The following is a 17,324-nucleotide window of genomic DNA, read 5'->3' as shown; positions in this document are numbered from 1 at the left end:
AGCTGAGCAGTATCACAGATAGTAGCCTAGTGTTGTATTCACTAACCTCTCCTGCTCTGGGTTACAGGTACAGGTGGAAGTAGTTCCCCCAGGAGCTAAGGCAGCCAAAGAGGTAAATCATCCATATATCTTGTCTCTATGTGGGATTGATATTGCACTAAAATGATTGGCATGGAGTTGCATTGCTCGTGTTTGAGTTTTGTTGCATCATGTGTAGGAGCTTGCTGTGGACCCGTTCGATGCCCTGGCTGATTCCTTACCCTCATCAGAGTCTTTCGCCCCTGCAGCCCATGTATACACCGGGCCAGAGGTGATAGAGGTACAGAACCTTCACAGAGTGTGTGTGTGCACAGTGCAAGTTAGATTGGGTTGTGTGTGTGCACCCGGTCACCATGTAAAACAGTGTGTGTTGTTGTATATGTCACACAGCATGGATTGACCTCAAAGAAGGGAGTGATATGTGGGGGGGACGACTGCCCACTGCCCCCAGGATACCGATTTGAAGACATGGTCAGTCTTTAAATCACCCTCCTCCTCCAGTGTTCTTCCTCATCATCATCACTTCAGCATCTTAATCCAACCCTCAGCCTTCTGCTGTTAGAGAGCTTTGAGTTTGCATGTATCTTTAGCATTGTACTGCAGTACTCCCTTTGACATGACACATTTGACTGGAACCCCTTGGTTATCAGGTCTTCCAACAGAGAGATATGCCCCATCCAGAAACAACCCCTAGACCCTGTCCTAGCCCCTGGACACTTGTGTTAATCTGAGAGGAATGGATAGGTGTTAGCAATATGGACACATTTTCACCAAGCTGATCAGATGACAAGATGGAGTTACTACCATATCTATCCTTTTCTTTCAGATTTATATGATGGACTAGGGTTTGTTTCTGGACTAGGCCAAAAAAGCCTGTATATAGTTACCACTCTTTTAACATTCTTTTGCCATTCTTTTGTCATAACATGATCAGATTTTATTTAAATCTAGGCTTATTCAATAAAAATATGTAATTAATGAACTTTTATTATATTGAATTACAATGTTAAATTACATTTTCATAGGCCCCAGTTGCAGATGTCAAGCCAAAAGATGTCCCGGTAAGTCATTGTATTTACTTCTAGGGAATACACTGTATGCTGGGGAGAAATATTGAGATAATGACTTTCTCCTCTCAATCTTTCACACATACCCACATACTAATGCATGTACACACACACACACACACACACACACACACACACTAAAGGAACTAAACAAACCATAGACCATCCCATGGTCTCTTCTGACAGTTTTGGGTACCTCTACAGTGTGGAATGTTGATTTGCACTGTGGGGTGTTGGCTCTGCAAACAACATTTGACCCACCTCATCCAGCTGGCTCAAGTTCTGCTAAACCCATCCTTTATAAACACACCCACACACTAACAACAGATAAATAGTCAACACACAATCACTCATTACTCCACACCTATTCACCTATACACACTTGCACACACATTCTCCCTGTGGGCCACACCTTGTTTTGTACTGTAGTTCTCTGTGTAGTATACCTCTGCTTCTAAGAGCTTGTTAGGACAGGAGGCAAAGTCTTTTACCCCTGAGGCATGTTGTCATAAGTGAGTTGTCTAAAGTTGCACATTTGGTTATAAAGCGTGTTTTTATTACATTTACATTTGAATCCGCTTCAGGGATTCTAACCAGCAACCTTTAAGTTACTGGCCCAATGCTCTTAACCACTAGGCTTCCTGCCAAATCTGATGTTTTGTAAAGAGTTTCTGCTCGGAGTCCTTTGCGGAGTGCTTTGTTGTGATTTACATTCTAGGAAATGTGATTGCTGGGTGTGTCGGTTCTTTTGCTCCTGGTCTCCTTTAAATGGTTGGAGTTATTTTGACATGCCCTCTAGTGGTGTATTTGAAGACAAAACTGTTACTGTAATGCTTTGTGTATAACTGAGGTTATTTGTTTGCTTGTTTGTTTACTTGTATCAGAAACCCATGAGCACAGATGAGGCTCTGGACTCCCTGTCCTTTGGGTTCACAACCTCTATGGCTCCCATCCCTCAGAAACAGGAGAAGGTGAGACTTTGCACTATTAACAGGTTATAATCACTTATAAATCAATTTGAGCCCTGTTCCCTAAAACATGCATAACGTTACAGAATGATTATTAGTCCTATGGTCTTTTGGGTGAGACTGAGGTCCTAACCAGTGATACTGTAAATAAGAAGTGAGGTGTCATTATAACCCAATGATATTTAATCTGTTGACAGAAAGTGGAAGACTTGGGTGCCATTGATGCCTTGTCTGCTGGCTTCTCAAACTTTGCTCCACCTCCACCCGCTCCCATCAAGGTAGACAAAGACTGATCATATTTTTCTTCATCCCTTCATCGTAAAACTGTCATTAGCATGAGATGGTAAACTGTTATGAGAACCAATGTCAAGTTGTGTCAACTGACATAACACAGTCATAATGACACATAGCACAATGTAGGCTACCTTGTTGGACAGCTAACTTCCTAGCCACCTACTGCTTATCATGTCATGACATATTTATGATGCTTACAAGATGACCATGTCATATCATTTTGACAGTGTCAGCTGTAATAGTTTGTCACAACTGTGATGTCATTTTAATGTTCTGTAAAAACAGCTTTCTGGTGAAGGCTTCAAATGAACGTTCCCCTGTTCCTCTTAACTAGAACCTAAGAAACAGTATTTAACAAACCAAATAATCTCTCTCTTTTCTTCCAGAAAGCTGAAGAGTTTAAGTCTGCGCCTGTGACCAAGTGTCCTGCTCCCCCCACTGACAAGAAAGCTAAGGTGGAAAAGGTAAATAACACCAAAGAAAGCAGGTCCTACATGACTACATAACATAAGCCATGCATAAAACAAAATTAACAGTGACAAACGCTTATGTCCAGTGTTAAACTGGGATGTCCAATGTTGCAGCTGACGCTGTGCTACTGTTGTGTTGAGTACTTTGTCATCAAAAAAGCTAGATCCATGCAAATAGACAACAAACTCTTCAACTATTCTATGTTATATTTGTGTCGGGTTGTGAAGCTGTTATCTATTGACTTGTGTTTGTGTTTCAGTTTGCTGATGACTTCTCTCTGATGTCAGGATTGGACTCCCCACTGGACACCAAGCCCAAGACAGCTGAGGTTTGTCATATGAGGACTACAGTTTCTAGGTTGATGGGATTTGTTTACCTGGTTTAGGTTGACGGGGTTTGTTTACCTGGTTTAGGTTGATGGGATTTGTTTACCTGGTTTAGGTTGACGGGATTTGTTTACCTTCCTATTACTCTACTAAACTGTGACAACAAATTCTGGTCAGGTACTTCTCTTCTCACTGCGCCTTTCCTTTCCATTACCAATGACAGACAAGCTGCTAACAATCATCCTATCACTCCAGTAAACTGTGACTGTAAGATTATGCCCAGCACTCTGAACTCTTCTCTGCACCTCGTCTAATGGCTTGAACCATATGTGTTTATAGAGTGTGCCCACCACATCAAGCAAAGTTGACATGGCTAAAAAGGATCCTGCTAAGTTGGTTACGGCTGTTGCTGCACCAGCTGCCGCGGCTGGAGATGCTTCTCTGAAGGGGCCACAGACTAAGGTAGACTCCAGTTTACTTTGGTGAATTAACCACACTACAGTACAAGTGTCACGGCTGTGATAAGGAACGGACCAAGATGCAGTGTTTTCGTAATTCCACATAATTTATTTACTCTGAAACTAAAATGCGCTTAACAAAACACTGAAGGGAAAACAACAAACCGTGACTCACGAAATATAATCACCCACAAGGACAGGTGGGACAAACATCAACTTAAATATGGCCTCCAATTAGAGACAACGACAACCAGCTACCTCTAATTGGAGGTCATGCCAAAGAACGACCAACATAGAAATACAAAAACTAGAACTGAACATAGACATACAAAAACAGATAAACACCCCCTGTCACGCCCTGACCACTCTACCGTAGAAAATAACAACTTACTATGGTCAGGACGTGACAACAAGGCTCTTGAGGGTGGGGCTATCCCTGGGGTTAGGGGGCTATCATTGATCACTTGTTTGTGTCATCGTCATTCTTTCGCTGTTTTCACACAATGTATCCAAGATCATGAATTAACAGAGTGGCACAGTAACACAGACTTACAGTGCATTGGACGGAGTGAAGGATGTCTACTGTACCATTTTACCATTTTACATTTTTATGTAAATAAGGTATTTCGGTTTTATTTTTTAGAAATTTGCACCAAAAAAAACCTGTTCACTTTGTCGTTATGGGGTAATGTGTGTAGATTGATAAGGTGGGGAAATTATGTAATCCATTTTAGAATAAGGCTGTAACGTAACAAAGTGTGGAAGAAGTGAAGGGGTCTGAATACTTTCCGAATGCACTGTATATAGTGTATAAGCCTTCCACAACCATAAAACCAACTAATAATTGAATTATTTATCAAAATAGTTTAACCTGCTTTTTTTGCTATAATTACTGATCTGGCTTTCAAGTCTGTCTGGGAAAATGCCCTTTTTTGTTACAAATGTAACTAGAACTAAGCATAATGCACATTCACTAATAATGACTAACTTCTTGTAGTAGGCATTAGGCTATATAAAATTAGCACAGGTCTCAATAGCTAATCTTTAGCTAATCTTTTATATTTCCAGTTTAGCCAGCTTGGATCTATTTTCTAGGGAACAAGGTTGAACAGTTGAATTGTTATGAACACACCCTTTTGTCTGTCTCCAACTTTTTGTTTAAAGCATGTTAGCCTGTCCACTTTGTTCAGATGTTGAATTCAAGTGATCTACCGTATTTCTAAGAATGAGAACGAATTGCCAATTCCGTATATAATAGTTTTTTATGCTTATTGCACATTTATTAAACACTGACGAGACAGCGAGTACAACAGAATTTGGCTAAAAGGCTGCTAGCGGTACCCAATGCGCGAGCTCAATCAATTTATTTCATACTCTAGTTTTAGTTGTGTCGGCTCTGCGCGCAATTTGAGTAGTTGAGACCTAAAAAGGATATCATTACAAAAGTTTACTTGTCCCCTATTACAGTAAAATAATGTTTCAATGTGTTTTGGTGTCCATATGACCGATTCTGTTGCACCAAAACTAAAATGCAAATAGCGAGTTGAAACCGCTTGTCAGAGAGAAAGATGTGATCTCTCAACTTTGTTGGCGTGAGGGCAGGTGTGTAAATCATAGAGGGAGAGGCGAAGCGAAAGGTTTCACTCTCACTAAAATCTTTCCAAAATAAGCCCAATCAATGCGTTTCTATGGGTTTATTTTGGACCTAAGCTTGTTAGGGCGGAGACGTGCATCTCTTAATTGTATATAGACCTCTCGTGTAAATGGGGAGGTGCACACCGCACAGAAGGAGCGAAAGAGACCAGACCAAAAATACAACACGAGAACAAGCAGAAGTAAACGCTCATAACAACGATAAATAACAACCTCGATTCTTGTGAGACAGGCATTTGGAATATCGCGCAAGAACATCAATTCGAATGAATTCAATATATCGCCTAGCCCTAATGTGAGATGTCATTATAACCCGATAATATTTCATCTGTTGACAGAAAGTTGAGGATTTGGTTGCCATTGATGCCTCGTCTGCTGGCTTTTCCAACTTTGCTCCACCTCCACCCGCTCCCATCAAGGTAGAGAAAGACTGATAATATTGTTCTTCAACCCTTCATCGTAGAACTGTCATTAGCATGAGATGGTAAACTGTTATGAGAACCAATGTCAACTGACATAGCACAGTCATAATGACACAGTACAATGTAGCCTAGCTTGTTAGACAGCTAACTTGCTAGCTACCTACTGCTAATGCTAATTATATGTTGTATTTATGATACATACAAGATGACCATGACATATAATTTTAACACAGTTTCAGCTGTAATTGCTTAAGACAACTGATATGTCATGCTAACGTTCTGTGAAGACAGCTTTCTAGTGAAGGCTTGAAATTAGCTTTCCCCTATTCCTCTCAACTAGAACTTAAGAAACAGTATTTAACAAACCAAATAATCTCTCTCTTTTCTTCCAGAAATCTGAAGAGTTTAAGTCTGCGCCTGTGACCAAGTGTCCTGCTCCCCCCACTGACAAGAAAGCTAAGGTGGAAAAGGTAAATAACACCAAAGAAAGCAGGTCCTACATGACTACATAACATAAGCCATGCATAAAACAAAATAAACAGTGACAAACGCTTATGTCCAGTGTTAAACTGGGATGTCCAATGTTGCAGCTGACGCTGTGCTACTGTTGTGTTGAGTAGTTTGTCATCAAAAAAGCTATATCCATGCAAATAGACAACAAACTCTTCAACTATTCTATGTTATATTTATGTCGGGTTGTGAAGCTGTTATCTATTGACTTGTGTTTGTGTTTCAGTTGGCTGATGACTTCTCTCTGATGTCAGGATTGGACTCCCCACTGGACACCAAGCTCAAGACAGCTGAGGTTTGTCATATGAGGACTACAGTTTCTAGGTTGACGGGGTTTGTTTACCTGGTTTAGGTTGACGAGGTTTGTTTACCTGGTTTAGGTTGACGGGGTTTGTTTACCTTCCTATTACTCTACTAAACTGTGACAACAAATTCTGGTCAGGTACTTCTCTTCTCACTGCGCCTTTCCTTTCCATTACCAATGACAGACAAGCTGCTAACAATCATCCTATCACTCCAGTAAACTGTGACTGTAAGATTATGCCCAGCACTCTGAACTCTTCTCTGCACCTCGTCTAATGGCTTGAACCATATGTGTTTATAGAGTGTGCCCACCACATCAAGCAAAGTTGACATGGCTAAAAAGGATCCTGCTAAGTTGGTTACGGCTGTTGCTGCACCAGCTGCCGCGGCTGGAGATGCCTCTCTGAAGGGGCCACAGACTAAGGTAGACTCCAGTTTACTTTGGTGAATTAACCACACTACAGTACAAGTGTCACGGCTGTGATAAGGAACGGACCAAGATGCAGTGTTTTCGTAATTCCACATAATTTATTTACTCTGAAACTAAAATGCGCTTAACAAAACACTGAAGGGAAAACAACAAACCGTGACTCACGAAATATAATCACCCACAAGGACAGGTGGGACAAACATCAACTTAAATATGGCCTCCAATTAGAGACAACGACAACCAGCTACCTCTAATTGGAGGTCATGCCAAAGAACGACCAACATAGAAATACAAAAACTAGAACTGAACATAGACATACAAAAACAGATAAACACCCCCTGTCACGCCCTGACCACTCTACCGTAGAAAATAACAACTTACTATGGTCAGGACGTGACAACAAGGCTCTTGAGGGTGGGGCTATCCCTGGGGTTAGGGGGCTATCATTGATCACTTGTTTGTGTCATCGTCATTCTTTCGCTGTTTTCACACAATGTATCCAAGATCATGAATTAACAGAGTGGCACAGTAACACAGACTTACAGTGCATTGGACGGAGTGAAGGATGTCTACTGTACCATTTTACCATTTTACATTTTTATGTAAATAAGGTATTTCGGTTTTATTTTTTAGAAATTTGCACCAAAAAAAACCTGTTCACTTTGTCGTTATGGGGTAATGTGTGTAGATTGATAAGGTGGGGAAATTATGTAATCCATTTTAGAATAAGGCTGTAACGTAACAAAGTGTGGAAGAAGTGAAGGGGTCTGAATACTTTCTGAATGCACTGTATATAGTGTATAAGCCTTCCACAACCATAAAACCAACTAATAATTGAATTATTTATCAAAATAGTTTAACCTGCTTTTTTTGCTATAATTACTGATCTGGCTTTCAAGTCTGTCTGGGAAAATGCCCTTTTTTGTTACAAATGTAACTAGAACTAAGCATAATGCACATTCACTAATAATGACTAACTTCTTGTAGTAGGCATTAGGCTATATAAAATTAGCACAGGTCTCAATAGCTAATCTTTAGCTAATCTTTTATATTTCCAGTTTAGCCAGCTTGGATCTATTTTCTAGGGAACAAGGTTGAACAGTTGAATTGTTATGAACACACCCTTTTGTCTGTCTCCAACTTTTTGTTTAAAGCATGTTAGCCTGTCCACTTTGTTCAGATGTTGAATTCAAGTGATCTACCGTATTTCTAAGAATGAGAACGAATTGCCAATTCCGTATATAATAGTTTTTTATGCTTATTGCACATTTATTAAACACTGACGAGACAGCGAGTACAACAGAATTTGGCTGCTAGCGGTACCCAATGCGCGAGCTCAATCAATTTATTTCATACTCTAGTTTTAGTTGTGTCGGCTCTGCGCGCAATTTGAGTAGTTGAGACCTAAAAAGGATATCATTACAAAAGTTTACTTGTCCCCTATTACAGTAAAATAATGTTTCAATGTGTTTTGGTGTCCATATGACCGATTCTGTTGCACCAAAACTAAAATGCAAATAGCGAGTTGAAACCGCTTGTCAGAGAGAAAGATGTGATCTCTCAACTTTGTTGGCGTGAGGGCAGGTGTGTAAATCATAGAGGGAGAGGCAAAGCGAAAGGTTTCACTCTCACTAAAATATTTTTAAAATAAGCCCAATCAATGCGTTTCTATGGGTTTATTTTGGACCTAAGCTTGTTAGGGCGGAGACGTGCATCTCTTAATTGTATATAGACCTCTCGTGTAAATGGGGAGGTGCACACCGCACAGAAGGAGCGAAAGAGACCAGACCAAAAATACAACACGAGAACAAGCAGAAGTAAACGCTCATAACAACGATAAATAACAACCTCGATTCTTGTGAGACAGGCATTTGGAATATCGCGCAAGAACATCAATTCGAATGAATTCAATATATCGCCTAGCCCTAATGTGAGATGTCATTATAACCCGATAATATTTCATCTGTTGACAGAAAGTTGAGGATTTGGTTGCCATTGATGCCTCGTCTGCTGGCTTTTCCAACTTTGCTCCACCTCCACCCGCTCCCATCAAGGTAGAGAAAGACTGATAATATTGTTCTTCAACCCTTCATCGTAGAACTGTCATTAGCATGAGATGGTAAACTGTTATGAGAACCAATGTCAACTGACATAGCACAGTCATAATGACACAGTACAATGTAGCCTAGCTTGTTAGACAGCTAACTTGCTAGCTACCTACTGCTAATGCTAATTATATGTTGTATTTATGATACATACAAGATGACCATGACATATAATTTTAACACAGTTTCAGCTGTAATTGCTTAAGACAACTGATATGTCATGCTAACGTTCTGTGAAGACAGCTTTCTAGTGAAGGCTTGAAATTAGCTTTCCCCTATTCCTCTCAACTAGAACTTAAGAAACAGTATTTAACAAACCAAATAATCTCTCTCTTTTCTTCCAGAAATCTGAAGAGTTTAAGTCTGCGCCTGTGACCAAGTGTCCTGCTCCCCCCACTGACAAGAAAGCTAAGGTGGAAAAGGTAAATAACACCAAAGAAAGCAGGTCCTACATGACTACATAACATAAGCCATGCATAAAACAAAATAAACAGTGACAAACGCTTATGTCCAGTGTTAAACTGGGATGTCCAATGTTGCAGCTGACGCTGTGCTACTGTTGTGTTGAGTAGTTTGTCATCAAAAAAGCTATATCCATGCAAATAGACAACAAACTCTTCAACTATTCTATGTTATATTTATGTCGGGTTGTGAAGCTGTTATCTATTGACTTGTGTTTGTGTTTCAGTTGGCTGATGACTTCTCTCTGATGTCAGGATTGGACTCCCCACTGGACACCAAGCTCAAGACAGCTGAGGTTTGTCATATGAGGACTACAGTTTCTAGGTTGATGGGATTTGTTTACCTGGTTTAGGTTGATGGGATTTGTTTACCTTCCTATTACTCTACTAAACTGTGACAACAAATTCTGGTCAGGTACTTCTCTTCTCACTGCGCCTTTCCTTTCCATTACCAATGACAGACAAGCTGCTAACAATCATCCTATCACTCCAGTAAACTGTGACTGTAAGATTATGCCCAGCACTCTGAACTCTTCTCTGCACCTCGTCTAATGGCTTGAACCATATGTGTTTATAGAGTGTGCCCACCACATCAAGCAAAGTTGACATGGCTAAAAAGGATCCTGCTAAGTTGGTTACGGCTGTTGCTGCACCAGCTGCCGCGGCTGGAGATGCTTCTCTGAAGGGGCCACAGACTAAGGTAGACTCCAGTTTACTTTGGTGAATTAACCACACTACAGTACAAGTGTCACGGCTGTGATAAGGAACGGACCAAGATGCAGTGTTTTCGTAATTCCACATAATTTATTTACTCTGAAACTAAAATGCGCTTAACAAAACACTGAAGGGAAAACAACAAACCGTGACTCACGAAATATAATCACCCACAAGGACAGGTGGGACAAACATCAACTTAAATATGGCCTCCAATTAGAGACAACGACAACCAGCTACCTCTAATTGGAGGTCATGCCAAAGAACGACCAACATAGAAATACAAAAACTAGAACTGAACATAGACATACAAAAACAGATAAACACCCCCTGTCACGCCCTGACCACTCTACCGTAGAAAATAACAACTTACTATGGTCAGGACGTGACAACAAGGCTCTTGAGGGTGGGGCTATCCCTTGGGTTAGGGGGCTATCATTGATCACTTGTTTGTGTCATCGTCATTCTTTCGCTGTTTTCACACAATGTATCCAAGATCATGAATTAACAGAGTGGCACAGTAACACAGACTTACAGTGCATTGGACGCAGTAAAGGATGTCTACTGTACCATTTTACATTTTAGCCATTTAGCAGACACTCTTATCCAGAGCGACTTACAAGAGCAAATAGAGTTAAGTACCTCGCTCAAGGGCACATTGACATATTGTTCACCTAGTCGGCTCAGGGATTCGAATCAGCAACCTTTTGGTTACTGGCCCAAAGCTCTTAACTGTACGGCTACCTGCCACCTGCATTACCATTCTGCAATTTTATTTGACTACATGAGAAAGAGGATGCTCTTGTTCCTGCATGAGTACTACCTATGTGGGTTTGGTTGAATTGAGCCCACATCTATCCAGAAGCTCAGTTGGGTGTAGGAGCTGAGCAGTATCACAGATAGTAGCCTAGTGTTGTATTCACTAACCTCTCCTGCTCTGGGTTACAGGTACAGGTGGAAGTAGTTCCCCCAGGAGCTAAGGCAGCCAAAGAGGTAAATCATCTCTCGCTTTTATCTCTATTATTAGTTATTACATTTACCAATTTTATTACATTAAACATCTACATTTATTACATTTAGATAAGTTATTACATTAACCAGTGTTATTGCATTAACTGTTGTTACAGGGTGTCAATACATTGAATTTGCTCTGTTTCTGTTGTATACATTGAGTATTATCTCATTCTTGATTGTAGCCGGCACCCATGCACCCTGCCAAAGCTACACCTCCTACCACTGGAGGTGGCATTATTGTAGTGGAGGCAGCAACTCCATGGAAAGCTGAAGTACCAACGCTTCAAGAATCTCTGAAACAGACAGCCAAGGTAGATGGCAGACAGTCGAGGAGTGTGGTTCCTCTCTCTTTGGATCTTTATTCTTTACCCGACCTGGCTCTCTTTACGCTCACTTCCCCATTCAACACACTCTTCCTGGGTCATCATTCCATGTGTTATGTCTTCCTCATCTCTCCTGTGATCTTGAGGTTTTAGTCATTCTTCCACCCCTTTATATGGTATTCTATCTTCCTATTCTCTCTGCCGATATATTTCAAAACATATCTCTGCTTTGGACTTCCTTACTTCTGGCCTGGTGGTATCTTTGTGTCTAAGTGGGAAGTGAACAGGCACTCTTACTTTTAAGCTCTATGACTGAGTCTTCCCAGCATGCCCACACTTTGTTGCGCTCAACACGTCAAGACAAACCATGTCTGACACATCTGTTGTCACCACAGAGAAGCCACAATATATTTCCACTTTTACTTTTTCTTCTGGTTGCATCACACCATATCTAGTGTTGCTTCTGGGTTTGTTTACCTGGTTTAGGTTGATGGGATTTGTTTACCTTCCTATTACTCTACTAAACTGTGACAACAAATTCTGGTCAGGTACTTCTCTTCTCACTGCTCCTTTCCTTTCCATTACCAATGACAGACAAGCTGCTAACAATCATCCTATCACTCCAGTTAACTGTGACTGTAAGATTATGCCCAGCACTCTGAACTCTTCTCTGCACCTCGTCTAATGGCTTGAACCATATGTGTTTATAGAGTGTGCCCACCACATCAAGCAAAGTTGACATGGCTAAAAAGGATCCTGCTAAGTTGGTTACGGCTGTTGCTGCACCAGCTGCTGCGGCTGGAGATGCCTCTCTGAAGGGGCCACAGACTAAGGTAGACTCCAGTTTACTTTGGTGTATTAACCACACTACAGTACAAGGCTCTTGAGGATGGGGCTATCCCTGGGGTTAGGGGGCTATCATTGATCACTTGTTTGTTTCCTTGTCATTCTTTCACTGTTTTCACACAATGTAACCAAGATCATGAATTAACACAGTGACACAGTAACAGGGACTTGGAAACCGTGAAGGATGTCTACTGAACCATTTTACATTTTAGCCATTTAGCAGACGCTCTTATCTAGAGCGACTTAAAGGAGCAATTAGAATAAAGTGCCTTGCTCAAGGGCACATCGACAGATGTTTCACCTAGTCGGCTCAGGGATTCGAATCAGCAACCTTTTGTTACTGGCTCAACATTATTAACCGCTAGGCTACCTGCCATCTGCTTTACCAATCTGCAATTGTATTTGACTAGATCAGAATAAAGAAGAAACCTGCATTCTGCTCTGATGAAGGCCTTGAGGCCGATGCGTAAAAGCTTAATAAAGAGCAGTGATACTATGAAGAGCAGTGTGCGAGTTTCTTCTTTTTTCTCATGTTATGCAGTTGTTACAATGCACCTGCAACAAAGATAGCTCAGATGTGCAAGTGCCTTTTGAAATTTGACTACATGAGAAAGAGGATGCTCTTGTTCCTGCAGGAGTACTACCTATGTGGGTTTGGTTGAATTGAGCCCACAGCCATCCAGAAGCTCAGTTGGGTGTAGGAGCTGAGCAGTATCACAGATAGTAGCCTAGTGTTGTATTCACTAACCTCTCCTGCTCTGGGTTACAGGTACAGGTGGAAGTAGTTCCCCCAGGAGCTAAGGCAGCCAAAGAGGTAAATCATCCATATATCTTGTCTCTATGTGGGATTGATATTGCACTAAAATGATTGGCATGGAGTTGCATTGCTCGTGTTTGAGTTTTGTTGCATCATGTGTAGGAGCTTGCTGTGGACCCGTTCGATGCCCTGGCTGATTCCTTACCCTCATCAGAGTCTTTCGCCCCTGCAGCCCATGTATACACCGGGCCAGAGGTGATAGAGGTACAGAACCTTCACAGAGTGTGTGTGTGCACAGTGCAAGTTAGATTGGGTTGTGTGTGTGCACCCGGTCACCATGTAAAACAGTGTGTGTTGTTGTATATGTCACACAGCATGGATTGACCTCAAAGAAGGGAGTGATATGTGGGGGGGACGACTGCCCACTGCCCCCAGGATACCGATTTGAAGACATGGTCAGTCTTTAAATCACCCTCCTCCTCCAGTGTTCTTCCTCATCATCATCACTTCAGCATCTTAATCCAACCCTCAGCCTTCTGCTGTTAGAGAGCTTTGAGTTTGTATGTATCTTTAGCATTGTACTGCAGTACTCCCTTTAACATGACACATTTGACTGGAACCCCTTGGTTATCAGGTCTTCCAACAGAGAGATATGCCCCATCCAGAAACAACCCCTAGACCCTGTCCTAGCCCCTGGACACTTGTGTTAATCTGAGAGGAATGGATAGGTGTTAGCAATATGGACACATTTTCACCAAGCTGATCAGATGACAAGATGGAGTTACTACCATATCTATCCTTTTCTTTCAGATTTATATGATGGACTAGGGTTTGTTTCTGGACTAGGCCAAAAAAGCCTGTATATAGTTACCACTCTTTTAACATTCTTTTGCCATTCTTTTGTCATAACATGATCAGATTTTATTTAAATCTAGGCTTATTCAATAAAAATATGTAATTAATGAACTTTTATTATATTGAATTACAATGTTAAATTACATTTTCATAGGCCCCAGTTGCAGATGTCAAGCCAAAAGATGTCCCGGTAAGTCATTGTATTTACTTCTAGGGAATACACTGTATGCTGGGGAGAAATATTGAGATAATGACTTTCTCCTCTCAATCTTTCACACATACCCACATACTAATGCATGTGCGCGCACACACACACACACACACACACACACACACACTAAAGGAACTAAACAAACCATAGACCATCCCATGGTCTCTTCTGACAGTTTTGGGTACCTCTACAGTGTGGAATGTTGATTTGCACTGTGGGGTGTTGGCTCTGCAAACAACATTTGACCCACCTCATCCAGCTGGCTCAAGTTCTGCTAAACCCATCCTTTATAAACACACCCACACACTAACAACAGATAAATAGTCAACACACAATCACTCATTACTCCACACCTATTCACCTATACACACTTGCACACACATTCTCCCTCTGGGCCACACCTTGTTTTGTACTGTAGTTCTCTGTGTAGTATACCTCTGCTTCTAAGAGCTTGTTAGGACAGGAGGCAAAGTCTTTTACCCCTGAGGCATGTTGTCATAAGTGAGTTGTCTAAAGTTGCACATTTGGTTATAAAGCGTGTTTTTATTACATTTACATTTGAATCCGCTTCAGGGATTCTAACCAGCAACCTTTAAGTTACTGGCCCAATGCTCTTAACCACTAGGCTTCCTGCCAAATCTGATGTTTTGTAAAGAGTTTCTGCTCGGAGTCCTTTGCGGAGTGCTTTGTTGTGATTTACATTCTAGGAAATGTGATTGCTGGGTGTGTCGGTTCTTTTGCTCCTGGTCTCCTTTAAATGGTTGGAGTTATTTTGACATGCCCTCTAGTGGTGTATTTGAAGACAAAACTGTTACTGTAATGCTTTGTGTATAACTGAGGTTATTTGTTTGCTTGTTTGTTTACTTGTATCAGAAACCCATGAGCACAGATGAGGCTCTGGACTCCCTGTCCTTTGGGTTCACAACCTCTATGGCTCCCATCCCTCAGAAACAGGAGAAGGTGAGACTTTGCACTATTAACAGGTTATAATCACTTATAAATCAATTTGAGCCCTGTTCCCTAAAACATGCATAACGTTACAGAATGATTATTAGTCCTATGGTCTTTTGGGTGAGACTGAGGTCCTAACCAGTGATACTGTAAATAAGAAGTGAGGTGTCATTATAACCCAATGATATTTAATCTGTTGACAGAAAGTGGAAGACTTGGGTGCCATTGATGCCTTGTCTGCTGGCTTCTCAAACTTTGCTCCACCTCCACCCGCTCCCATCAAGGTAGACAAAGACTGATCATATTTTTCTTCATCCCTTCATCGTAAAACTGTCATTAGCATGAGATGGTAAACTGTTATGAGAACCAATGTCAAGTTGTGTCAACTGACATAACACAGTCATAATGACACATAGCACAATGTAGGCTACCTTGTTGGACAGCTAACTTCCTAGCCACCTACTGCTTATCATGTCATGACATATTTATGATGCTTACAAGATGACCATGTCATATCATTTTGACAGTGTCAGCTGTAATAGTTTGTCACAACTGTGATGTCATTTTAATGTTCTGTAAAAACAGCTTTCTGGTGAAGGCTTCAAATGAACGTTCCCCTGTTCCTCTTAACTAGAACCTAAGAAACAGTATTTAACAAACCAAATAATCTCTCTCTTTTCTTCCAGAAAGCTGAAGAGTTTAAGTCTGCGCCTGTGACCAAGTGTCCTGCTCCCCCCACTGACAAGAAAGCTAAGGTGGAAAAGGTAAATAACACCAAAGAAAGCAGGTCCTACATGACTACATAACATAAGCCATGCATAAAACAAAATTAACAGTGACAAACGCTTATGTCCAGTGTTAAACTGGGATGTCCAATGTTGCAGCTGACGCTGTGCTACTGTTGTGTTGAGTACTTTGTCATCAAAAAAGCTAGATCCATGCAAATAGACAACAAACTCTTCAACTATTCTATGTTATATTTGTGTCGGGTTGTGAAGCTGTTATCTATTGACTTGTGTTTGTGTTTCAGTTTGCTGATGACTTCTCTCTGATGTCAGGATTGGACTCCCCACTGGACACCAAGCCCAAGACAGCTGAGGTTTGTCATATGAGGACTACAGTTTCTAGGTTGATGGGATTTGTTTACCTGGTTTAGGTTGACCGGGTTTGTTTACCTGGTTTAGGTTGACGGGGTTTGTTTACCTGGTTTAGGTTGACGGGGTTTGTTTATCTGGTTTAGGTTGACGGGGTTTGTTTACCTGGTTTAGGTTGACGGGGTTTGTTTACCTGGTTTAGGTTGACGGGGTTTGTTTACCTGGTTTAGGTTGACGGGGTTTGTTTACCTGGTTTAGGTTGATGGGATTTGTTTACCTTCCTATTACTCTACTAAACTGTGACAACAAATTCTGGTCAGGTACTTCTCTTCTCACTGCGCCTTTCCTTTCCATTACCAATGACAGACAAGCTGCTAACAATCATCCTATCACTCCAGTAAACTGTGACTGTAAGATTATGCCCAGCACTCTGAACTCTTCTCTGCACCTCGTCTAATGGCTTGAACCATATGTGTTTATAGAGTGTGCCCACCACATCAAGCAAAGTTGACATGGCTAAAAAGGATCCTGCTAAGTTGGTTACGGCTGTTGCTGCACCAGCTGCCGCGGCTGGAGATGCCTCTCTGAAGGGGCCACAGACTAAGGTAGAATCCTGTTTTCTTTGGTATATTAACCACACTACAGTACAAGGCTCTTGAGGGTGGGGCTATCCCTGGGGTTAGGGGGCTATCATTGATCACTTGTTTGTGTCATCGTCATTCTTTCGCTGTTTTCACACAATGTATCCAAGATCATGAATTAACACAGTGGCACAGTAACACAGACTCACAGTGCATTGGACGGAGTGAAGGATGTCTACTGTACCATTTTACCTTTTTATGTAAATAAGGTATTTCGGTTTTATTTTTTAGAAATTTGCACCAAAAAAAACCTGTTTTCACTTTGTCGTTATGGGGTAATGTGTGTAGATTGATAAGGTGGGGAAATTATGTAATCCATTTTAGAATAAGGCTGTAACGTAACAAAGTGTGGAAGAAGTGAAGGGGTCTGAATACTTTCCGAATGCACTGTATATAGTGTATAAGCCTTCC

General features: G+C 41.2%; 1 protein-coding gene across 37 annotated transcripts in view; it reads left to right on the top strand.

The window, feature by feature from the left end:
- Nucleotides 1-17,324, top strand: part of cast (calpastatin) — an 82,351-nt gene that overhangs the window by 47,086 nt on the left and 17,941 nt on the right. For 24 of the 37 annotated variants that reach the window (XM_029693216.1, XM_029693214.1, XM_029693220.1 and 21 more), the window contains 29 exons: nucleotides 68-112; nucleotides 218-319; nucleotides 430-510; nucleotides 1,065-1,100; nucleotides 1,991-2,077; nucleotides 2,272-2,352; nucleotides 2,755-2,832; nucleotides 3,099-3,167; nucleotides 3,505-3,627; nucleotides 5,615-5,695; nucleotides 6,091-6,168; nucleotides 6,435-6,503; nucleotides 6,813-6,935; nucleotides 8,915-8,995; nucleotides 9,391-9,468; nucleotides 9,735-9,803; nucleotides 10,085-10,207; nucleotides 11,170-11,214; nucleotides 11,418-11,546; nucleotides 12,269-12,391; nucleotides 13,174-13,218; nucleotides 13,324-13,425; nucleotides 13,536-13,616; nucleotides 14,171-14,206; nucleotides 15,101-15,187; nucleotides 15,382-15,462; nucleotides 15,865-15,942; nucleotides 16,209-16,277; nucleotides 16,755-16,877. In XM_029693216.1, coding sequence (XP_029549076.1) covers nucleotides 68-112; nucleotides 218-319; nucleotides 430-510; nucleotides 1,065-1,100; nucleotides 1,991-2,077; nucleotides 2,272-2,352; nucleotides 2,755-2,832; nucleotides 3,099-3,167; nucleotides 3,505-3,627; nucleotides 5,615-5,695; nucleotides 6,091-6,168; nucleotides 6,435-6,503; nucleotides 6,813-6,935; nucleotides 8,915-8,995; nucleotides 9,391-9,468; nucleotides 9,735-9,803; nucleotides 10,085-10,207; nucleotides 11,170-11,214; nucleotides 11,418-11,546; nucleotides 12,269-12,391; nucleotides 13,174-13,218; nucleotides 13,324-13,425; nucleotides 13,536-13,616; nucleotides 14,171-14,206; nucleotides 15,101-15,187; nucleotides 15,382-15,462; nucleotides 15,865-15,942; nucleotides 16,209-16,277; nucleotides 16,755-16,877 — 2,403 coding nt within the window. The remainder of the gene's footprint in view (nucleotides 1-67; nucleotides 113-217; nucleotides 320-429; nucleotides 511-1,064; nucleotides 1,101-1,990; nucleotides 2,078-2,271; nucleotides 2,353-2,754; nucleotides 2,833-3,098; nucleotides 3,168-3,504; nucleotides 3,628-5,614; nucleotides 5,696-6,090; nucleotides 6,169-6,434; nucleotides 6,504-6,812; nucleotides 6,936-8,914; nucleotides 8,996-9,390; nucleotides 9,469-9,734; nucleotides 9,804-10,084; nucleotides 10,208-11,169; nucleotides 11,215-11,417; nucleotides 11,547-12,268; nucleotides 12,392-13,173; nucleotides 13,219-13,323; nucleotides 13,426-13,535; nucleotides 13,617-14,170; nucleotides 14,207-15,100; nucleotides 15,188-15,381; nucleotides 15,463-15,864; nucleotides 15,943-16,208; nucleotides 16,278-16,754; nucleotides 16,878-17,324) is intronic. The other 13 variants (XM_029693222.1, XM_029693230.1, XM_029693231.1 and 10 more) reach the window with 13 other exon arrangements.

Source organism: Salmo trutta, chromosome 16 (assembly GCF_901001165.1).
Source record: "Salmo trutta chromosome 16, fSalTru1.1, whole genome shotgun sequence".
In the NCBI taxonomy this organism is placed as follows: domain Eukaryota; kingdom Metazoa; phylum Chordata; class Actinopteri; order Salmoniformes; family Salmonidae; genus Salmo; species Salmo trutta.
The sequence above is the reverse complement of the archived record's forward strand: the minus strand, read 5'-3'. Positions and strand labels throughout refer to the sequence as shown.